This window comes from Molothrus aeneus, chromosome 6 (assembly GCF_037042795.1).
Source record: "Molothrus aeneus isolate 106 chromosome 6, BPBGC_Maene_1.0, whole genome shotgun sequence".
In the NCBI taxonomy this organism is placed as follows: domain Eukaryota; kingdom Metazoa; phylum Chordata; class Aves; order Passeriformes; family Icteridae; genus Molothrus; species Molothrus aeneus.
The window spans coordinates 62,087,340-62,110,069 of record NC_089651.1 but is presented as its reverse complement, the minus strand read 5'-3'; the positions used below and the strand labels follow the sequence as shown (position 1 = coordinate 62,110,069).

Here is a 22,730-nt window from a genome sequence, read left to right as displayed (position 1 = left end):
TATGCTGAAACCTTTAAACACAACAATGTAAAAGGTGAAAAGCAGCCAAGGAGAGGAGCTTCCCTCTGGAATCTCCCTCCTCCGCTCCTCTGGATTGCTGCTGCCAAATCCTTTGCATTTCCCTGCCCAAGGCTTTGATTCTTCCCTGACTTTCTAAAGCCCTTCCCAGGTCTCCAAAACCCCCTCAAATCCATCTCTCCCTTCCCTTTCCCAGGCCATTTGTTATGTTCAGACATTAAATCACTTCTTTCTCCTTCGCTCTTCAGAATTCTTGGATTTATCTCAACTTCACCAATGAAAAACTCAACCACTCTGATTTTCTGTGCCTGGCCCGGGCTCTGAGTGTTCCTGAGCTCTGCAATTCCTCTTCTCCCCATTCCTGACACTTTGTTCCCATCAAACCTCCCAGACTCCCAGCCTGGAACACCTCCCCCTGTCCCAGGGTGCCCCAGTGTCCAGCCTGGCCTTGGGCACTGCCAGGGATCCAGGGGCAGCCACAGCTGCTCTGGCAATCCCAGCCCAGCCAGGAATTCCCAATTCCCAATCTCCCACCCATCCCTGCCCTCTGGCACTGGCAGCCATTCCCTGGCTCCTGTCCCTCCATCCCTTGTCCCCAGTCCCTCTCCAGCTCTCCTGGAGCCCCTCCAGGCCCTGCCAGGGGCTCTGAGGTTTTCCTGAATCCTTCCCTCCTCCAGGGGAACATTCCCAGCTCTCTCATGTCCCACTGTATTTCACATCTCCCTCTCCCTCAATTTTCCTCTAATTCCCATCCTTGGAATTGCTCTGCAATCCCACAGACCAAACCATTTCTCTCCTGCCAACGCCTCTCATGCATGGGAATAAAAACAAAGGGTCAGGATCAGGAATTCCCTGAAAATGAAGGAAGTGGAACTTAATGCAAATTTTTAGAAGAGCAGTTTGGATTTGCACTGAAGGAATCTTCCAAGGCCAGGTTGGACACTGGGACTTGGAGCACCCTGGGATAGTGGGAGGTGTGGAATAGGATAGGGATGGAATGGGATGGGATTGAACGAGATAGGATTGAATGTGATGGAACTGAATGTGATGGGATGGGATGGGATGGGATGGAACTGAATGGGATGGGATGGGATGGGATGGGATGGGATGGAATGGGATGGGATGGGATGGGATGGGATGGAATGGAATAGGATTGAATGGAATAGGATTGAATGAGATGACATTTGATGGGATGGGATTGAATAAGATGGGATTTAATGGGATGGCATTTAATGGGATGGGATTCAAGGTCACTTCAAACCCAAACCAGCCTGTAACTCTTTCCCAAAAATACATTTTCTCCCCTAGGAGAGCTGGAAGTGACAGAGAGGGCTCAGAGGAGAGCCCTGCACTCAGGGCATGGCTCGTGACTCCCACATTCCCTGAGGACATTCCCAGCCTCACCCGCAGCAGGACCTGCTGGCAGCAGCTGCTTTTTTGGGAGTGTTCCAGTGTGCCTGGGAACTGCCCCTAAAGGTCCATCAGCACCTCCCTGTCAACCCCAGCAGGAAATGTGTGAAAAACCTGTCACAGCCCCCTGTGTGTCAGGCTCCCAGATCATTCATTTCCCACAGAAAATCCAAGTATTTCCAAAATCCTCTAACACAGGCGCCCTAAGTAATTTCTCCCAGCGAATGATTTTATATTCCACTTGCTAATCTGAAATCAAAACCTGCTGGAATCACTCCCAGCATCTTTGGGAAGCTGGAAAGTGTTTTGAGCTCAAGCATTATTAAGCCCCGTGGTGCTCAAGGAAAGCAATGATCCGTCCATGAGCAGCCTCCAGAGCTGGAAAATCCCAAAGAAAAGGGTCAATATTCCCAGTCTCCCTCCCAGCCCTGAATTCCCAGTTCCTGGAGGTGCCAGTCTTACCTGGAATGAGGTGGGGGGGTTGATGTTCACCCGGGCTTGGTTCCAGTGCTGTCCCTTATTCCCACTCGAGGACCACAAGGGGTTTTCTATGGCAGTCTGGCCTTTGAGCCTCAGGTAAACATTCAAACTTCCTGGAAAACAGAAGGAGAGCTGGAGTTGGGAAGGCTCTGCCTGGATGCTGCAGCACCCTCCTCGCCTGTTTTCCTTGGATTTGAGGTGTGGAAGTTTCCTGCCGTAAATTCCAAACCTTTTAAATTCAGGAATGCCGGGAAGTGGTGATGGGAGCTCCCAGCAGAGGGGAACTGAGCACCCATCCTGCAGCTCAGGCAAGGCATGAGAATTCCAGGGAAAACAGGCAAAAAGGAATTTTCTGTGGTTTGGAGCAAGAAATTGGCATTAGACCTCCTTGTCCAGGGCAAAATCAGCAATTTGGTTCTTTTGTGCTGAGTTCTTGCTCGTTTCCTACCAGCTTTCCTCTGCCCATTGCTGAACTCCTGGAGCTCCCCAGAACCTGGCAGATCCACCTCAGGGAGAGACCTGATGCCCTTGGGAATATTTCTGGAGGACAACAACATCCTCTGAGTTCAAAAAAACCTCCAAAACCTCTCCCTGTGCAGGAAAACCCCCCAGAGCTGCACCTTTGCCCACCAGTAAGTAACCGGTGCCAGCACAGACATTTGTGACGCCAGGGTCACCTGCAGGCGTGAACAGAACCAGATTCTCTTGGTGCACAGAAAAAGAACAAGTTTCATTTCTCTGGGTTCATTAATTCACAGAATTTGGGGGTTTTGGTCTTATTTGCCACTGTGGTTGCCTGCAGGTGTGTGGGGCAGTGGGGCCTCTTTGTGCTCTGTAAATTCAGTGTATTTCTCCTAATCTGAGACTTTCAGACAGCCAAATTCCCACAGGAGCAGCATTTTCGGGATGCTGGCACAGCAGATCCCAAAAATTCCAAGGAAAGCTCCCAGATCTGAGGCAGCTGCACCTGCTCTGGAACAGTTCTTGTTTCCAGCAAAAGTCAAACTTGGACCCTTGGAAAACATCAGGCTGGAGATTTAATGGAGGAAATATTCCCCTGATGGCCTTTTCACCAGGGGGAGAGAATGGGACTGGAATGGAATTGGAATGGGACTGGAATGGGACTGGAATGGGACTGCAATGGGATTGGAATGGGACTGGAATGGGACTGGAATGGAACTGGAACGGGATTGGAATGGGACTGGAATGGGACTGGAATGGAACTGGAACGGGATTGGAATGGGACTGGAATGGGATTGGAATGGGACTGGAATGGGACTGGAATGGGACTGGAGTGGGATTGGAATGGGACTGGAATGGGACTGCAATGGGATTGGAATGGGACTGGAATGGAACTGGAACGGGATTGGAATGGGACTGGAATGGGATTGGAATGGGATTGGAATGGGATTGGAATGGGACTGGAATGGGATTGGAATGGGACCATCCATCTTCCCTGAAGGAGCTGGGAAGGGAGAATGAGGAGCAGCTCTGTGATCCCACCTGGAATGCAGGGAATGGGCACAAAGGAAATGGGATCTGCAGAGGAAAGTCTGGCTCTGCCTCCACACAAAGCAGGGAAAAACCTAAACCAGAAAGGGATTGCAAAGGGATTCCTTTAGCCCAGCCCAGGTGTTTGGAGCAGGGCTGGGAATGCTGCTTGGCCTCATCCCTCCTCCAAATATTTGTATTTATTTTATATATATTTATTTTTATTTTTATATATATATTATTTATAATTTACTTATTTTAATTTATTTTATATTAATTTATATTAATGTCTACATTTATATGTGTAGTGGTTTTGGTTGGTTCATTTGAGATTTTTTTGGTTACTGTATTAATGAGTGTGGGGGGTTTAGTGTTGGTTAATTGCTAATTTATTTACTTTTGCTGTGAGGTAGGATTAGGAGAAAGGTAAAGTAGGTTTAAAACTTTAAAAGGGTAAAAAGAAAAATTTATTAATAGTACTTTAAAGGAAGAATAATAAGAAGTAGAATAAAACTTTTAGAATACTTTTTAACTTTTAGAATACAGAAACACTCTTTGACCCTTGATGTTTGTAATTTGTTCTTCATAATTCCCCATAAATAAACGACCAGAATATGACCAGATATTGCAATTTCTATATTTTTTCTCAGCATGGAGTGGCTGAATCCCTTCCTTCCAATAAAAAACCCAGCACAGAGCCAGGAGAATTCCAACCTGGAGCTGCATCCACCTTCCTGCAGCACAGAGACAAAAAAAAAACCCCATAACCTGAGTGCTCTTGTCTGCTCTGCTTAAAATCTGAGCTCTGCCTGGGGGCAGGGGGAGCTCGGACAAAGCAAGCACCAGAGCTCTCTGGGAGGATGGGTTTGCCCTTGGAATAGAGATAAAAATACATCAAACCAGGTCACTTTGACACTGGAAAAACTCTTGGCACACTGGGAGCACCAAGAAACCCGCAAAGGACTTCCAAATATTGGATTTTTGTTGTTTGGGCTTTTATATTTTCCCATTTCTTTTTTTTTTTTTTTTTTTTTTTTTTTTATCACAAAAAGAAATAAAATGTGGGTGTTGAAAGAGGCAGGACTAAAAATAGACTGGCAGGTACCCTTCAAAAATTCAAATTCCTACAGTGTGTGAGCAAATTTTTCATGACTTTTCCACAGGAAACACATGAGGAATGCAGCTGCTCCCTGCCTGATCCCAAATCCATCAAGAATGCCTAAAACACTCACAGATACTCCTTGAAAATCCAAATTCCTGTGGCTTTAGAGCAAATTTGCCATGACTTTTCCATGGGAAATGCATGAGGAATGTTGCAGCTCCCTGCCTGATCCTGAATCCAGTCAGGAATGCCTAAAATACTCACAGATATCTTTTGAAAATCTACATTCCTGCAGCTTTTGAACAAATTCTCCATGACTTTTCCATGGGAATTACAAGAGGAATGTAGCTGCTCCCTGCCTGATACTGAATCTAGTCAGGAATGCCAAAACCACTCAAACTTACTCCTTGAAAATCTGTATTACTGCAGTTGTGAGCAAATTCTCCATGGTTTTTCCACAAGAAACACCTGAGGAATGCTGCTGCTCCCTGCCTGATCCTGAATTTAGTCAGGAATGCCAAAACCACTCAAACTTACTCCTTGAAAATCTGTATTACTGCAGTTGTGAACAATTTCCCCATGGCTTTTCCATGGGAAATACATGAGGAGTGCTACTGCTGCCTGCCTGATCCTGAATCCATCGGGAATGCCTAAAACACTCACAGATACTCCTTGAAAATCCACATTTCTGCAGCTTTTGAGCAAATTCTCCATGACTTTTCCACAGGAGACACCAAAGGAAGGCTGCTGCTCCCTGCCTGATCCTGAATCCAGTCAGGAATGCCTAAAATACTCACAGATATTTTTTGAAAATCTACATTCCTGCAGCTTTTGAACAAATTCTCCATGACTTTTCCATGGGAAATACATGAGGAGTGCTGCTGCTCCCTGCCTGATATGGAACCCAGTCAGAAACGCTGAAAACACTCACAGATACTCCTTGAAAATCAAAATACCTGTGGCTTTACAGCAAATTTTCCATGTGTTTTCCATGGGAAATGCATGAAGAGTGCTGCTGCTCCTTGCCTGATCCTGAATCCATCAGAAATACCTAGAACACTTACAGATATCCATTGAACATTCAGATTCCTGCAGTTTTTGAGCAAATTTTCCATGACTTTTCCACAGGAAACACCTAATAAATGCAGGTGCTCCCAACCTGATCCTGAATTCAGTCAGGAAGGCCTGAAACATCCCGTTAGAATCAGAAAAAAAACCTTGTTAAAATCAACTTTTCCCTTCCCAGGCTCTAAAATTCCCATTCAGATCAATGGGATTCCCATGCAATTCCCTGCCCAAAACCTCGCTCATGCAGGAAACACTTCCCAGCTGTAAAAGGGAAATTCCTCCTTCCTACAAATCCCTGATTAGTGGAAAACAGATGATTTGGATGCCCTCAAGCACCTCCCTGAGTTATGCCAGGCTCTCAGAGGAACTGGCACTCTTCCCATGATTTTCCTTCAAACAAGAGGAATTTTTTCCAGCTATTTTTCCCAGAGGAATTGGCTTTCTCTCACCTATGTGCTGTCCATACATGTGATAGTAGAAGCTGAAGCAGTAGGCCGTGTTGGTGGCTCCGTAGGGATTTTTGGGAGCGACGCTGAAAACAGGACTGACGAGTCGGGCCTTCTCCCCCTCCAGCCTGGGCCGGGACGTCTCGATGTACATGTAAAAACCTGGGAAAACCCAAAGGGAAACCGTTGGGATGAGGCCTTCAACACCTGTATGCATGTAAAAACCTGGAAAAATCCAAAGGGAAACCATTGGCCTTCAACACCTTTGTACATGTGAAAACCTGGGAAAATCCAAAGGGAAACTGTTGGGATGAGGCCTTCAACACCTTTGTACGTGTGAAAACCTGGAATGAGGCACTTCACATTTGGGATCACTCAATGTACATTGAAAAACCTGGAAAAATCCAAAGGGAAATCCTTAGGATGAAGCACTCAACACCCAGGATGTATTGATGTACATGTAAAAACCTGGAAAAATGCAAAGGGAAATCATTGGGATGAGGCTCCCAGCACCCAACACAGATGGAAATCCATAGCATGAGGCCCTCAACACTCAGGACTTCTTGATGTACATGGAAAACCCTGGAATAATCCAAAGGGAAACCATGGGATGAGGCCTTCAACATCTGTGTACATGTGAAAACCTGGGAAAATCCCAAGGGAAATCATTGGGATGAGGCCTTCAACACCCAAGATATCTCAATGTACATGTAAAAACCTGATAAAATCCAAAGGGAAACCACTGGGATAAGGCCCTTAACACCTGAGATGTCTTGATGTACGTGTAAAAACCTGGGAAAATCCCATGGGAAATCACTGGGGATGAGGCCCTCAATGCTTGTGTACATGTGAAAACCTGGAATGAGGCCCTTAACACCTGGGATTGCTCAATGTGCATGTAAAACCTGGAAAAATCCAAAGAGAAATCCTTGGGATGAGGCCTTCAGCACCCTACACAGAAGGAAATCCTTAGCATGAAGCCCACAACACCCAGGATGTCTTAATGTACATGTAAAAACCTGGAAAAATCCAAAGGGAAACCATTGGGATGAGGCCCTCAACATCCAACACAGATGGAAGTCCATAGCATGAGGCCCTCAACACCCAGGACATCTTGATATCCATGTGAAAACCTGGAAAAATCCAAAGGGAAATCCTTGGGATGAGGCCTTCAACATCTGTGTACATGTGAAAACCTGGGAAAATCCAACAGGAAACCCTTAGGATGAGGCCTTCAGCACCCTACACAGAAGAAAATCCTTAGGATGAGGCCCTCAACACCTGGGACATCTTGATGTACATGTGAAAACCTGGGAAAATCCAAAAGGAAATCACTGGGATGAGGCCCTCAACGTCCACGACATCTCGATGTACATATGAAAACCTGGGAAAATCCAAAGAGAAATCATTGGGATGAGGCCCTCAGCACCTGGGATGACTTGATGTACATGTAAAAACCTGGGAAAATCCAAAGGGAAAGCCTTAGGATGAGGCCTTCAAAACCCAACACAGAAGAAAATCCTTAGCATGAGGCCCTCAACACCTGGGATGTCTCAATGTACGCATAAAAACCTGGAAAAATCCAAAATAAAATCATTGGGATGAGGCTTTCAGCACCTGGGTATCTCAATGTACACTGGAAGATCTGGAAAAATCGAAAAGGAAATTATTGGGAGGAGGCCTTCAACATTCAACACAGATGGAAATCCTTAGGATGAGGCCCTCAACACCTGGGACATCTCAGCGTACACATAAAAACCTGGAAAAATCCAAAGAGAAATCCTTGGGATGAGGCCTTCAACATCCAACACAGATAAATGCAGAAACACCTTGGAATTATCAAGCATGCTGATAAAGTTCTCACTTCCATCTCCCACCATGTCATTTCTGGGACTCATTTTTTCCTACATGAAGCCTCTGTGTTTCTAAAAGCTGCTCCGAAGCCGTGTTTTCCCTGAAAACTAAAATCCAGGAAGCAGGCAAGTGCTGGAAATCATCTCCAAACTGATGAACCTTTGCAGAAAATCTGAGGGGGTTCAGCCTTCAGTCCTGAGGGGGAATTTGTCCCTGGAAACATGACTTGTAAAATAGAGGGAAAATATCAGGATGGAAACTTTTCAAGGAATATTTTCAACTTGCCATGTCAATCCCAGAGAAGACAATATCCATTTATTTCATTCCTGGAAGTGCCAACCACAGAGGTATTATTGAATTAATCCAACCAAATTAATGTGGTGCAGGATGAATTTTTCCCCTTTGGAAGTGCACACAATAAAATAGCAGGAATTACTGCAGGTCTGGATAAATTCAGCTCAATGTGCTGGATTTTTTTTCAAATGCAAATCCCCACTGCAGTCAGGAGCACACGTTAACAGGGGCAGCAGATTGAAAATTGTACATTTGAACAATAGCTAGAGCAAAAATGGGGCAAAATCCCCTCATTGTGATGGGCTGAGAGAGCCCAAGGGAGAATTTAAATGATGTAAAGCAGGAGAATATTTTAAGATGAGCCAGATTGCCCCACTAGATTTTAATGTAAAGGGAATCACTTTGAAAATGGCACAATAAAAATGAGGCAAGGTGGGAATGGCACCGTCAGTTGTGCTTTGGGACCTGTCACTCTTCAGCACTGGTGATTCCTTCTGGAAGTCCTTGAAGGATCTTGGTCTGAACTTAAAGAACCTTCCAGGGCCTGGAGGGGCTCCAGGAGAGCTGGAGAGGGACTGGGGACAAGGGATGGAGGGACAGGAGCCAGGGAATGGCTCCCAGTGCCAGAGGGCAGGGATGGGTGGGAGATTGGGAATTGGGAATTCCTGGCTGGGCTGGAATTGCCAGAGCAGCTGTGGCTGCCCCTGGATCCCTGGCAGTGCCCAAGGCCAGGCTGGACACTGGGGCTGGGAGCAGCCTGGGACAGTGGAAAAAGTTTTGCATGGAAAGAGTGATAAAGTTCTGGAATGGCTGCCCAGGGAGGTGTTGGAGTCCCCATCCCTGGCTGTGTTTAACAAAGCCTGGATGAGGCACTCAGTGCCAGGGTTGAGTTGGGGTGTCAGGGAACAGGTTGGACTCGATGATCTTGAAGGTCTCTTCCAACCTTGTGATTCTGTGATTCTGTGTCCCTGCCATGGCAGGGGTGAGAAAAGATGAACTTAAATCCTTTCCCATCCCGATCCATCTGGGATTCCATGACCAGGAAAGGGCTGAAGTGCCTGTCCTGGACAGTTCCCTTATCCCACATTCCTCACTGCTGGATCTTACCCTCCTTGGAGCCGGTGCGGTCGGCGTTGGGCCCCGTGTTGGGCGTGTATTTCGTGTCCCTCGTGGCAGTGCTTTGTTTTGTCCAGTCGAAGTTGTCGGTGTCGTCTTGAGTGAAAAGGCAAATGTTCCCATCCTCAAAGCCACAGTGGAACTCTCCTGACAAAACAAATAACAGGAATTTACTGGCCAAGGTTTGCCATCTGATCCTTATTTTTCAAACTCCTTGTCAATTATCCACAGTTTTCTTTAGCAGCAAGCTCAAAAAAAAAAATAAATCAGAGTCATTGATTTGTGCTGGTGAAATTGAAATTATATTTATATCTTTTTGTAGAGCTCCTCCTCACACATTCAGATTTACACAGGGATTTTTAGAGGTGTTGTCTCTTTTTACATTTCTAAAAAGCCAGGGAGAACAGAATCATTCCCATAAAACATTAAATTTGGGGAAAATTGTGGGAAGTGGGTTAATGTGGTTTAGGAATAAGAGACAACAGTTTTTCAAATTGTGAACATTATCTCCAAGTGGCATCTCCTAAATTATCCTTCATTTCAATAGGGATGGAAAAGGAAGAAGTGGCTAAAATGAGGCAAAGTAGCCTCATTGAAGGAAATGTCTAAAAATCAGGACATTGCAGTACATGGAGGGATACCAGGAGGAGAATTGAGTCCCCATCACCAGATTATCATAAGAAATTCCTGTGAGGAATATCTGAATCCATATGGGAAGGAGAGGTGACTGTATCATGTCCTGGACACACCCTCTGGATTTTCACTGAGATTTCTGTGATGTATTTGAAGAAAGTGGTAAACACATAGGTCTAAAAAATAAAAATTGCCAAGAACCCCAAGGAGGATTCTTGGGATCCTCTCCAGCATGGAATTGTGAGAGCTCAGTGATCCTAGTGACCTGCCCCGCTGGGTGAGGATGGGATGAGAAATTCCTCCTGCAATTTAAGAACCAAAACAAAGCCCAGCTTGGAGGTTCAGTTCTCACTCAGCATTACAAGGCCCTGTGGAGTAGAACGTGCAAAAGCTGAATTTCACTGCATGAACAATTCCTGCCGAGTTTACTCTTTCTGCAAAGTCCATTGATTTATCTGAGAAAAGAAGGAAATCTCCCTTCTCCAGGGAGAAGGCAGCTGCCTGCACACGGTGTCAGCTTGGAGGGGTGCAATTTATATTCATTGGTAGGAGAAACTCAAACCCCCGGTGTCGGGGGATTGTTCATCCCTGTTAAACTGAGAAGGTGGATAAATGTTTGCAGGTTTGGGCTTTTGGGGAACTCTAAATCCACTTAAGCCACTGGAGCTTCCCTGTTAATCAGTGAGGAAAGAGGGACCTGGAGCTTAGTGCTGCAACACTCAGGTGATGCTGCAGGCTCAGAAATAAGCTTGGAAATTTCACTGTAAACCACAGGATGCACTCAGAGTGATTTCCAAATATTCCTGGTTCTCCTCCTGCCTTTCCAAAGAAACAAAAGGCCAAAGGGGGGATCAGGGAGGAGACTGGGGGGATCCTGCCCCTCTGCTCAGCCCTGGGCACATCTGGGGTGCTGTGTCCAGCTCTGGGATGAGCAGGACAGGAGGGACCTGGAGCTCCTGGATCTGGTCCAGAGGAGGGATGTGAGGATGAGGAAGGGCTGGAGCATCTCCGTGCCCAGGAAAGGCTGAGGGAGCTGGGGCTGCTCAGCCTGGAGAGGAGCCCCAGCTGAGGGGGACCTCAGCCCTGGGTGTCCCCATGTGTCCCTGGCTGTCCGTCCCTGTGTCCCCCTGTCTGTCCCTGTGTCCCCCTGTCTGTCCCTGTCTGTCCCTGTGTCCCCCTGTCTGTCCCTGTGTGCAGAGGTCAGAGCAGGCCCAGGCTCTGCTCCAGGCCCAGCAATGGCCCCAGAGCCACGGGCAGGGATTGATCCCAGGAATTCCCAGGCACGGGAGGCAGAACTCCTGCCCTGGGCAGTGCCCAGCCCTGAGCAGAGCCCAGACAGGGGCTGGAGTCTCCTCCCTGGGGTATTCCAGAGCCACATGGACACAATCCTGTGCCCTGGGCAGGGACTGGCACCAGTGACCCTCTGTGGTCCCTTCCAGCCTGATCCATCCTGGAATTCTGTGCCCCTCTGGGACCATCAGTGTAAAACACAATCCTATAAAACCAGGTTAGCACTGGAATGCAGTTCCCAGAAACTTCCTTGGCTCTCAGCACCTGGAGCAGACTGGTTTGGCTTCCCAGTAAATCCATCAACATCATCAGATCCCCCAGGAGAATTCATCCCCAAAGCATGGCTCCTTCACTGCTGACCTGAGCAGGATGTGGGATTCTGGTTATCCCTGGGAGCTTAGCATGGTGGGAGCTGCTCTGGGCACCAGGGAGGGAATTCCTGCCTGGGAGGGGCTGGGCTGGAATTGCCAGAGCAGCTGTGGCTGCCCCTGGATCCCTGGCAGTGCCCAAGGCCAGGCTGGACATTGGGTCTTGGAGAATCCTGGGACAGTGGGATGGGATGGGATGGGATGGGATGGGATGGGATGGGATGGGATTCAGGTCCCACCAACCCAAACCAGTCCCTGATCCTTTGATGGTTCCATGACTGCACCCAAAACCTTCAGGAGAGACATCAACCAATCAACATCTCCATGTTTATCCCAAGACTGGGAAGGGAATTCCAAGACCCTGCCAAGGGTCTTGGAATGTCCCAGGACTCAAACAAAGCTCTCTGAACAAAGTGCCAGCTGTGCCTCTCCAAGAATCCTTTTTACATCACCTGAGCTCCAAATTCTTTTGGTTTACCCCACATTTTGTGGATTTTGCTTCCACCTCCACTTTTGCATCTTCCTGCAACACAGAAGTTGCTGCTTCTACACAAAGGGATGAAATCAAAAGGAAAAATTTAAGTGAAGGAGAAAAGTTTTGATTCCCAGATCCAGTCCTGGAGCAAAGTGAACAAAAGAAAGAATTTTCAGCCACTCAGCACTTTCTGCACTGCCCCTCCAGTGTCTTAAAAGCTACATAAATGTCTTCTGCCCTCAGAGCTTCATTAAGAAATTCCACATCAGCAGAACAAAAGATTTTTTCCTGAGGTGAAGAAAAAAATAAAATAAATATTCAAGCCAGATGGGGGGAAAAAAAGAAGAGTCAAAGTTTGCCATTTATTTAATAGTCAAACATTGATTTCATGAGGAATACCTTGGAAAAGGTTAGTGCTAAATGTTCTTGGCACTGAACACTCCTTAAAAAATGACAGAAGAAGAAAAATAGGGAAAAGCTCCTCAGGATTTGCTCCATACTTTTGTAGGAGCATTTAAATAGATCTGGATGGTCTGGCACTGTTAATTGCTGAGCAGGAGGAACCAGCAGCTCTTCCACAGGTGCTCCAGCCATGGCCCTAACGATAGTGCTAATTAACATTAATGAGAGTGGCGGTTTTTGTCAGGGCACATGGCAGCTCTGGAAGAGGATTCAGGTCATTAATAATTTCCTTGCCAATTAGAGCAAAAGCTGAAGCTGTTCTGGAGGTGAAACTCTTCGTTGTAGCAGGGATTTGTGTCATCCATTCCCATAAAATCCAAGTTGGATGCGACTCCCGAACATCTCCTCTCTTCTATTATTCAGGGGTGACCTCTAATTGTACAAATTGATCTAAAATCCTTCTGGTTTACATGAAATGGTTTCTGTTAGGCAGTAAAAAATGAAGTGGAGAAGTGAAGCTCCACCTCAGAGTTGAAGTCTTTTGATGCTTTTTGCTTGGGTATCACAGAGATTGCATCAAAAGGCAGGATTTAGGGAATGGGATTATTCCAGAAGTGAAGCAGGAAGAGCATGACTTCAGGTTCCAGTCAGGAATCTTGTCCTGGTTGGATACAGCTCCTCCTCTTTGTTCACACAGCATAAATAAAACCAGAAATCAGCCTGACAGGTTTAGGAACAACAGGGATTTTGTAGGAAGCACAGACAAGGGAGCTGGGGAAGGGTCTGGAGCCCCAGAAGAGGCTGAGGGAGCTGGGCAGGGGCTGCAGAATCCCTGAGGGAGCCGGGCAGGGGCTGCAGAATCCCTGAGGGAGCCGGGCAGGGGCTGCAGAATCCCTGAGGGAGCTGGGCAGGGGCTGCAGAATCCCTGAGGGAGCCGGGCAGGGGCTCAGCCTGGAGCAAAGGAGGCTCAGGGGCCCTTGTGGCTCTGCACAGCTCCTGCCAGGAGGGCACAGCCGGGGGGGTCGGGCTCTGCTCCAGGGAACAGGGACAGGAGCAGAGGGAACGGCCTCAGGCTGGGCCAGGGCAGCTCAGGGTGGGCACAGCAGGAATTTCCCCATGGAAAGGGGGCTCAGGCCTTGGCACAGCCCAGGGAGGTTTGGAGTGCCCATCCCTGAGGGGTTTCAAGCCATGATGGAGGTGGCACTTGGGGCCATGGGGCAGTGGTGGCCTTGGGGAATAGGGATGGGATACAGACTGGGATTTCTTTCCTACCAAGGGATTCCAGTCAAAAAATCTTCAGGGAAAGCAAGCAAAGCAGAATTCTACCATGGCTTTGGCCACCTGAAAGGAGTGGCCCTGGGCACACTGCAACTTTGGTGGAAAAACTTTCCCATCCCACCCTTGAGCCGACACATTCCTTATTCCCATTTGGATGCCACCCACATTCCATCATGATCCTACAAGACTTTTGGAAAATTAGTTTGAGATCTTAAAATCCTAGAGGAGCGTGAAGCACTTAGGATTGTATTTTTTTCTTCCCATCAGAGCCTAGATTTAATGTATTAATTAGCAAGAGTCTCATGCCCTGCTCGTTAAGACTCCATGGGAGAGGTTCCTGCAGCCCCTGGCAGCTTTGAGCTAAGTCCTGCTTAATTATTAACATGTTGGACAAGATCTTCTGCAAATAAGTTTAAAATTTACACAAAGGTTTAAAGTTGAGTCTGAGGGATGGAGCAGAGCCTGCTCATGCCTGATGGCTCTGCCTTGCAGCAGGACAAATGGGAGACTGGACTTCATTCCTTAGGTGGGAATAATTTCAGGATGTGCTATTAAAAACAAGAATATGTTGTGACCGAAAAAAAATGGATTTGTTGGGGTTTGGGAGAACATGATGGAGTAGGGAGAGGTGGGACTGTGGGAACAAGGTGGTTTTACTGGGATGTGCCAAAGCTCCATCCCAGTCTCCTGCCTGGATGTTTGCAGGGATTTGGTGCCCATGGAAAAGTGGAAGAACAAAATGTGACTTTGGCATTTCCAGCCCGGGACACCCCTGTGTCAGAGTTTGCATTTCCAGTCATGCCTGAGTGTCCTGAGAATTTGGGGAGAACCAAAATCCACTTGGGGCCTCCCCATTTCTCTGTGCAATGAATCCACGATTCCTGGGTCTCTGTGGGGAAGCACATCCTTCTTTTTGGTTTCAATCTGCCCTAAAAAGCATGGAAATAACTCAAGAATCATAAGGAAGGCTCTGGAGAGACCTTAGAGAATCTTCCAGAGCTTGAAGGGGCTCCAGGAGAGCTGGAGAGGGACTGGGGACAAGGGATGGAGGGACAGGAGCCAGGGAATGGCTCCCAGTGCCAGAGGGCAGGGATGGGTGGGAGATTGGGAATTGGGAATTCCTGGCTGGGCTGGAATTGCCAGAGCAGCTGTGGCTGCCCCTGGATCCCTGGCAGTGCCCAAGGCCAGGCTGGACACTGGGGCTGGGAGCAGCCTGGGACAGGGGGAGGTGTCCCTGCCCTTCCATGATTTCCCATGGCATCCCCAACACCTCCTGAGCTGCTCCACCACAGCTGGATCTGAACTTTAGCCCACGAATATTTTCCTTTGGATGAACTCTTTGGGGCAGTGAGAAAGATGAGCTGGAGCTGTGATTTTCCTTCCCTTATCCTTGTTGGAACAAGAGGAATCCCAAATGACACCTTCAGGTGGCTCCTGCTACCCCTGGGCTGCAACCAGAAGTAAAACACTTCAAATTTACTTTTCAACTGGGAACAAAATAAGTATTTCAAATTTACTTTTCAACTGTGAGGGACAACCAATGCAAGGACTCTTCTTCATGGCATGGAAGATGAAATAATAAATAATTTAAATACTTACGGAGATGTGGATTCACCGGAGCTGGAAAACAGAGGGAAAATAAAATTAATGCAAAGAAAAAATCTCAATTCATCAGTATTCAGATTATCCTAAATTTCCCCTTGCTGAATATTGAAATTCATCTACTTTACCCCTTTAAGAGGCTGGAAGAGAATGAAATCCAAACCTTCACAATGTCCACAATATCCTAAGCCTGGGAATGGCTTCCCAGGTTAATTCAGAGGAATCTGTGCAATGCTAAAACCTGGGAATGGGATTGAAGGAGGGATTATTCTGTGGCTCTATTTGCAGAAGGAGAAATTTGAGGATGGATGATTTAGGAAAAGGCCCCTCTTCCACAGCCCCACACACGTGGGAAGCAGAAGGAGGCTGAGATCAGGGCTGGAATTTGATTTTATCCGCAGAAAATCCCATATTAAATTTTATCTCCAATTAACAGGGACATCTGACAATGCCAGAGCATCACTCCAGGTTTTCCTGCTGCCCTTCCTTGCTTTAATCCCAGCCTAAGATTCAGCAAAATCCTAAATTCAATCTGGATTTTCCACACCAGCTCTGAATTAGCACCACTTTACCTGAAACTAGAGCAGTGATTTGCTCCAGTGTCATCTCCCCGAGAAACCCAATCTTTACATCTTTTACCTACAAATTACCTCTGATTCTCCAAAAAAACCTCAATTTTACAGGATCCCTGAGTGATTGAACCTGGAATTAGCTGCACTTGCTGGCAGCTGCATTGACTGAGGCTTGATTTGTACCTAAATGCGGGGCTTTGGATGGAAAATCTCATCAGGTGTCACCTCGAGTCACACGGTTTGGATTGTTCCCAGCAGAGCAAAGCCAACGCTCTGTGTCACACCCAGGCACAAAAAGCAGACAAGAAAATGAAGGTGGTTAAGCTGAATTTATTCAGCATCATAAACCTGGGGGAAAAAAAAAAACCTCCAAAACAACCAGAAAAAAACCACAAAAATCTCACTTTTGGAGCAGCACAGCTGCAGGACAACGTGTAAAAGAGGTTGGGGGTTCCTGGAACAGTTTGGGATGGGAATGGGATGGGTTTAAGGGAAGATTTTTATCATTTTGTGGGAATTTTTTGGCAGGAAGATGGTGATAAACAAGGAATTATCGAAGTGTCACGTTTAGGGACCTTTCAACCTCCTCTTTAAGGTCCTTCTTGTGCATTCGTTGCAAATTTGACAGCACAAAACCAACCAAACAAAAAGAAATTCAATTATTCATGAAATAAACACCCCAAAAATAGGTATTTGGATGGATTTAACAGAAGATTAAATTTCTGGGAATATGGGAAACAGGATGTATGGATATTGTGGTTTTCTTTCTAAATGTAAGTGGATTAATCTTTGTCAGAGTGACCTTTTAGAGGGAAATTTATAAAGCCCTTCCATTATTCCTTATATAAATTTATAGATTATATAATCTTGCAAAGGACTACAAACAGTCACTGTTTTTTTAAAGACAATAATTCACATTAAAATAAAAAATGCTCATTCTGGGGGAAAAAACAAACTTTGTTTGCAGATTTTTCTTCAAAACTCATCCTTCAAAACAAGAATCAACTCTAAATATGCTGTTTGATGAAGCTGGCATTAATTTGCTCCAATTTTTCCTTATTTCCCACAAAAAAATTGGATGGGATTTTGGGGTTTGGATGTTCAGAATTATTTTGGTTGGCATTTTTGTTGTTATAAGAGGTGAAGATTTTCCTCTGTCCCCATTTCTCCCCTTCCTTTTGGGATGACCACGCTGATGACGTGGGAAGTTTATAAAGCCCTTCCATTATTTCTTGTATAAATGTATAGATTTTATAATCTTGCATAGTTGCACAAACAGTCACTATTTTTAGAGACAATAATTCACATTAAAATAAAATTAATTCTGCTCATCCTGGGGGAAAAACCTTTGTAGATTTTCATTGAAAACTCATCAAAGAGCAACTTGAAATCCCCAATTTCATGTAGGTGCCATTAATTTATTCCAATTTTACCTTATTTTCCACAAAAAAAAAAAGGATGGGATTTTGGGGTTAGGCTGTTCAGAATTATTTTGGTTGGCATTTTTGTTGTTATAAGAGGTGAAGATTTTCCTCTGCCCCCATTTTTCCCCCTCCTTTTGGGATGACCACACTGATGACGTGGGAAATTTATAAAGCCCTTCCATTATTGGTTATATAAATTTATAGATTTTATATTCTTGCATAGTAGCACAAACAGTCACTTTTTTTAAAGACAATAATTCACATTAAAATAAAACCTGCTTGTTCTGGGGGAATAACAACATTTGTAGATTTTCTTTCAAAATCCATCAAGGATCAACTTGAAATCTCCAATTTAATGAAGTTGGCATTAATATTTTCCGACTTTTCTTTATTTCCCACAAAAAATTGGATGGGATTTTGGCATTTGGCTGTCCAGAATTTTATTGTTGTTATGAGAGGTTGTGATTCTCCTTTCTCTCCATTTCTCCCCTTCCTTTGGATGACCACGCTCATGACCATGCTCATGACATTATCCCAAGACTTGGAACAGCCACGCCATTCCAGGTGACCCAGGACATTCCCAGCCCCCTTTTCCTTGGAATTTGGGGTCCTCACCGCTGTATTTGATGACCCGGATGGTGGAGTCCCCCTCCCCAAACCGGGTGATGGGCGTCAGGCGGACCTCGTAGGCCTCGGGCTTGATGAGCTCCGTCAGGTTGTAGGTGATCAATTCCCCCTTCTGGATGTTCCCGTTCACCGTGATCTCCTGCTCCCACCAGCGCTGCTGGCCAGCCTGCAATCCAAAAAATAAAAAAAAATCCAAAAGTCAGACATTTCGGGGTTTGGCTTCGCCTTAGAAAGCAGAGCAGACCTGGGAAAGCTTCAAAATTCCGTAAGAACCAACGAGGAATACAACAAGGGATTCGACAAGAGATGAACTTCTTGAAGTGTCCCCACCATGGAATGATTCTGTAACAAACCACAACAAAAATTGGGAATGTTTCTTCCAGAGGCCACTCCTTCCCTGCCAGCTGCCAATCCTCTCCCCACAGAAATCAAACAGAACTTGGATGGGTTTTGGGGGCAGGAGAAGTGTGTGGGAGCAGACACTGGGCAACCTTCAAAATTCCAGAAGAACTGGAGATTCAACAAGGAATGAACTTCCTGAGCTATCCCACTGTGGAGAATTTCTGTAACAAACCACACCAAAAATTTGGAATATTTCTTCCAGAGGTCTGATGGCCCTTGCATGTGTTTTGGGGCAGGAGTTCCCTCAGTTCCTGAGGATTTGGGATACTCAGCAGGCAGGGATTACAGCCAAGGAGCAAGGGCCAGTTTGTGGTGACCTAGAAGCACCCAGTGGGCTTTTAGGCATTTTTAAAATTCTCAATTTTTTAAAAAAATCTGTGTTTTACACTTAAAACTGGCTTATCAAAATCTGACAGAGCTTTCCTTTTGAAAGGAAAAACAATTTTTCCTTTCAAAATTGTTGTCCAGCCTGGAATCCAAAGGATTCAAAGGTCAGAGATTTTGGGATTTCTCTTCGCCTTAGAAAGCAGAGCAGACCTGGGCAACCTTCAAAATTCCAGAAGAAATAGAGGTGCAACAAGGAATGAACTTCCTGAGTTATCCCACTGTGGAGAATTTCTGTAACAAACCACACCAAAAATTTGGAATATTTCTTCCAGAGGTCCAATGGCCCTTGTTGTGTTTTAGGACAGGAGTCCCCCCAGTTCCTGAGGATTTGGGATGCTCATCAGGCAGGCACTACACAGCTAGGGACAGGCACTACCACATCCACCAGTTTGTGGTGATAAAGTTTTAAAAAATAAATAAAATTAATCTTTTAAAGCCAAGTTTTATGTCATTATGTCAATGATATCTGTGAGCACTTTAGGACAAAAATCAAAAATATTCCCTATTCCACCTCATCTTTGGATAAGGAACCACAGAAATGGAGATTTCCCAAAGAATTTCAATAATTAACAATGAAAATTTGCAATTACCCAAACCAGGCATGAATTTCTATCAAATTCAGCCTCTGCTTTGAATTCTTGCCCTTTCTTTCCAGAAGCAATAAAATCTCCATTATTTTCTACTTTCAGAAAGGAAAACAATTTGATTTTTTCTTTCAGGATTATCCCTCCAAAAACCAGGGTTGGATATTGATATTTCTCCATAGGAAACAACAAAGATTTTGACTTTTTCTTTTTCCCTCACAATCAACACCAGCTCTGATCTAATCCTTATTTTTCACCATGGAAACCAAAGGAAAAAAAATCCAAAACAACAGAAAATTGTCGCTGTGTTGGATGGAAAATAACCCTGATTTCCCAGCTCTGCTGTGGAATAAATAAATACATTAAAATAAATAAATAAATAAAGCTACAAATATATAGATTATACAAAAATAAAATACACAAATAAAAATATAAAACAAATATTTAAAATGCAATAAATGTATCAATATATCAAAATACAAATATATAAAAATAAATATATAAATAATAAATATATAAATATATTGATATAAAGAAAGAAATTCAGGATCTGCCATACCCAGCTTTGGTTTTACCACTTGGAAAAACCAACCCAGCACTGGAAATAGAGCCATAATCCCAGAAGCTGCTTTCCAAACTTGGGAAACACCAACTACCTGGGCTGAAAAATATGAAAATAATTGAAAATAAACGGAGCCTGGGACACCCTAAAAATAGGATTTAATTCCTACAATGCCTTGGGGTGCTGGAAACTCCCAGCACCGAGCTGATTCCAAGCTGGAAGCATCCAAGACTGTTTCCCTTGGAGATCTGGGAATCACCTTGGCTCCCCTGGATGCAAAAGAGCCAAATCCTCATCACCACTTCCCAAAATTCCCTGTGCAGCCCATCCCTAACACTGAGCCTGTGCCTTTTTCCATTAAAAAGCCAAGATTGAGGCTTCCAAGAGAAAATCCACAAGGAACAACCATGAAACACAGCCCTTCCCCTCAATTCCTGTGTTGAGAGCTGGAATATCCATAAGAACCAGGATTTGGTTGGAAAAGGAATTTTTGTAAGAAAAACGTCTCAAAATCAAAGCCCTTTTCCTCACAAAGATAAGGATGAAACTCCGGTGGGGAATAACCTTTGGTTAAGCTGGAATTTTGGTTTTCCAGCAGTGAGGAACTGACTTTGGCCAAGCTGGAATAACAAATTTCCAGTGGTTTGGGAATATTTATGAAGCTCTGAGGAAAAATGGGAGGAGTTCCTGGAGTATTTATTTGCATTATCCTGTAATTAATTAAGCAGAGAATATCCACACTCTGGCAACTTGGAGTACTGAAAGCTGGTCTGGACAGGACTCCTTTTTTCCTTGGAATATTTAAGAATCTTTGTTCCCAAGGGAGACAGAAAAGCAAAAACGGGGTGTAAATGGGGCAGATTTTCATTCCAGAAGGTTGGAACCACCCTGGTGCTCTTTATTTTATTTATGTGGTACTCTTTTATTTTTTGGGATGCTTTTTTATTTTATTTATGCCAATAAAAGGTGGTTTATTCCATGTCTTTTGCTGGAAAACTCTATTTTCTTAAAGCCTTGGAATTCTGGATTTCCTGAGGAGTTGATCCTCTGGGATGATTAAAGATTGATTCCTTGTGTGCTCATATATGTTCATAAAAAATAAACAGCTCCTCACTCTGTTGTTCATGGCCTATTGATTCCCAGCAGAAATTCCTTCACTGACTCCGCTAGCTGGACAAAACATCTTTAATTAATGACAACGTTAATTGAAGACAAAAAAATTAATGACAAAGTCAACTAATCCATTGGATACTCCATAAAAAACTGTGTCAGTGTTTAAAGTAATTCCTTTGCCATTTATAACCACACAGATTGATTTTCCTTAAAAAAGAAGAGATTTCTTTGGAAGTTTTACATCTAAAATTGGGCTGTTCAGTTCATGGACAAATATTCCATTTGCACATCACAGAGGGAAAATTCCCAGGGAGTGTTTGTGTTATTCCTGCTTTTCTTTCATAATTCTGACTGTAATATAATCAGAATTATCCAGGTGAGAATGTAAAATTGAGGAGTGGCTCCTGGGTCACCTTCATTCCTGAGGATGGATTTGGAATGACTCGGTGACAAGTATCTAGGATTCAGGCAAGCTGTAAAGGATGGTCTGTTCTTGATGGCAGAGAATCATGGAATCATGGAATATCCTGAGTGGGAAGGGATCCCAAGGACCATCCAGGGCAGCCCCTGGCCCTGCCCAGACCCCCAGCAATCCCACCCTGGCCATCCCTGAGGGAGTTCACCAAACCCTCCTGGAGCTCTGGCAGCCTCAGGCCGTGCCCATTCCCTGGGGAGCTTTTCCAGTGCTGATTCCACCCTCTGGGGGAAGAACCTTTCCTAAAATCCACCCTAAACATTCCCTGTCCACTCCCTGGGTCCTGTCCCTGTCCCAGAGAACGGAAATTGGAGCTGCCCTCAGGATGAGGTTAAAGACCACAGTGAGGTCTCCCCTCAGTCTCCTCCTCTCCAGCTGCACCATCCCAGTGCCCTCAGCTGCTCCTCACACAATTCCCCTCGTTTCCCCTCATTTCTCTCTTTAATTAATATTTTCACAAGCAGCAGAACCCCAAACCCTGGCATGTGTTTCCACGTGGAGCTGGCCCTGCCTCCGTGCTCTCCTGCAGAGGAGGTTCCCAGCTCCCGTGGATCCATCTGGGACCAGCAGCTCCAACCCAGCCCAGACTGGGCAGGTGAGGCTTGGCTTGAGCCAGGGACAAACTGATCCAAGAGTGTCCCGGGTGGGAGCTGGGCTCTGCTCCCAGGGAGCATCAACAGGACAGGAGGAAATTCAGCTGTGCCAAGAGAGGTTTAGGATGGATTTCAGGGAAAGGTTCCTCCCCCGGAGGGTGGAATCAGCACTGGAACAGCCCCCCAGGGAATGGGCACGGCCCCGAGGCTGCCAGAGCTCCAGGAGCTGCCAGGGATGCCCAGGGTGGGATTGCTGGGGGTCTGGGCAGGAAAGGAGTTGTGCTGGATGATCCTTGGGATGCCTCCAACTCAAAATATTCCATGATGGTATTCCAGTTCCATGATAAAGCTCTTTCCCTGCCTTTTCTGCTCTAAAGCCCTTTCAACCGTGGGCACAGTCTTTCCCAATTAAACCATTCCTAATCCAGGAGAACAATCCTGGGCATGTAATCGACTTTCTTCTTGCAGGATTATATCAACAATCCTCCTGGACTTGCTCCTCCCATTCATTTTTATTATTTCATTATTTTATAACACTTATCATGTAGTGTAATTGGCTTTCTGTGATACATGCATTAAAAAAAATCTATTTTCCCCCTTTTTTCTAGAAACTAGAACTCCCAAGTCTTTAGGAATAAGAAATGTGAAGCCCAAGGATGTAGAA

The 22,730-nt window shown here is 45.3% G+C and overlaps 1 protein-coding gene across 2 annotated transcripts in view; it reads right to left on the bottom strand.

Moving 5' to 3' along the window:
* The window catches only part of MDGA2 (MAM domain containing glycosylphosphatidylinositol anchor 2), a 213,676-nt gene that overhangs the window by 4,895 nt on the left and 186,051 nt on the right, over positions 1 to 22,730 (bottom strand). For both annotated transcript variants that reach the window (XM_066552387.1, XM_066552388.1), the window contains 5 exons: positions 17,939 to 18,116; positions 15,325 to 15,345; positions 9,271 to 9,426; positions 6,019 to 6,177; positions 1,891 to 2,021 (listed from right to left, as the gene is read on the bottom strand). In XM_066552387.1, coding sequence (XP_066408484.1) covers positions 1,891 to 2,021; positions 6,019 to 6,177; positions 9,271 to 9,426; positions 15,325 to 15,345; positions 17,939 to 18,116 — 645 coding nt within the window. The remainder of the gene's footprint in view (positions 1 to 1,890; positions 2,022 to 6,018; positions 6,178 to 9,270; positions 9,427 to 15,324; positions 15,346 to 17,938; positions 18,117 to 22,730) is intronic.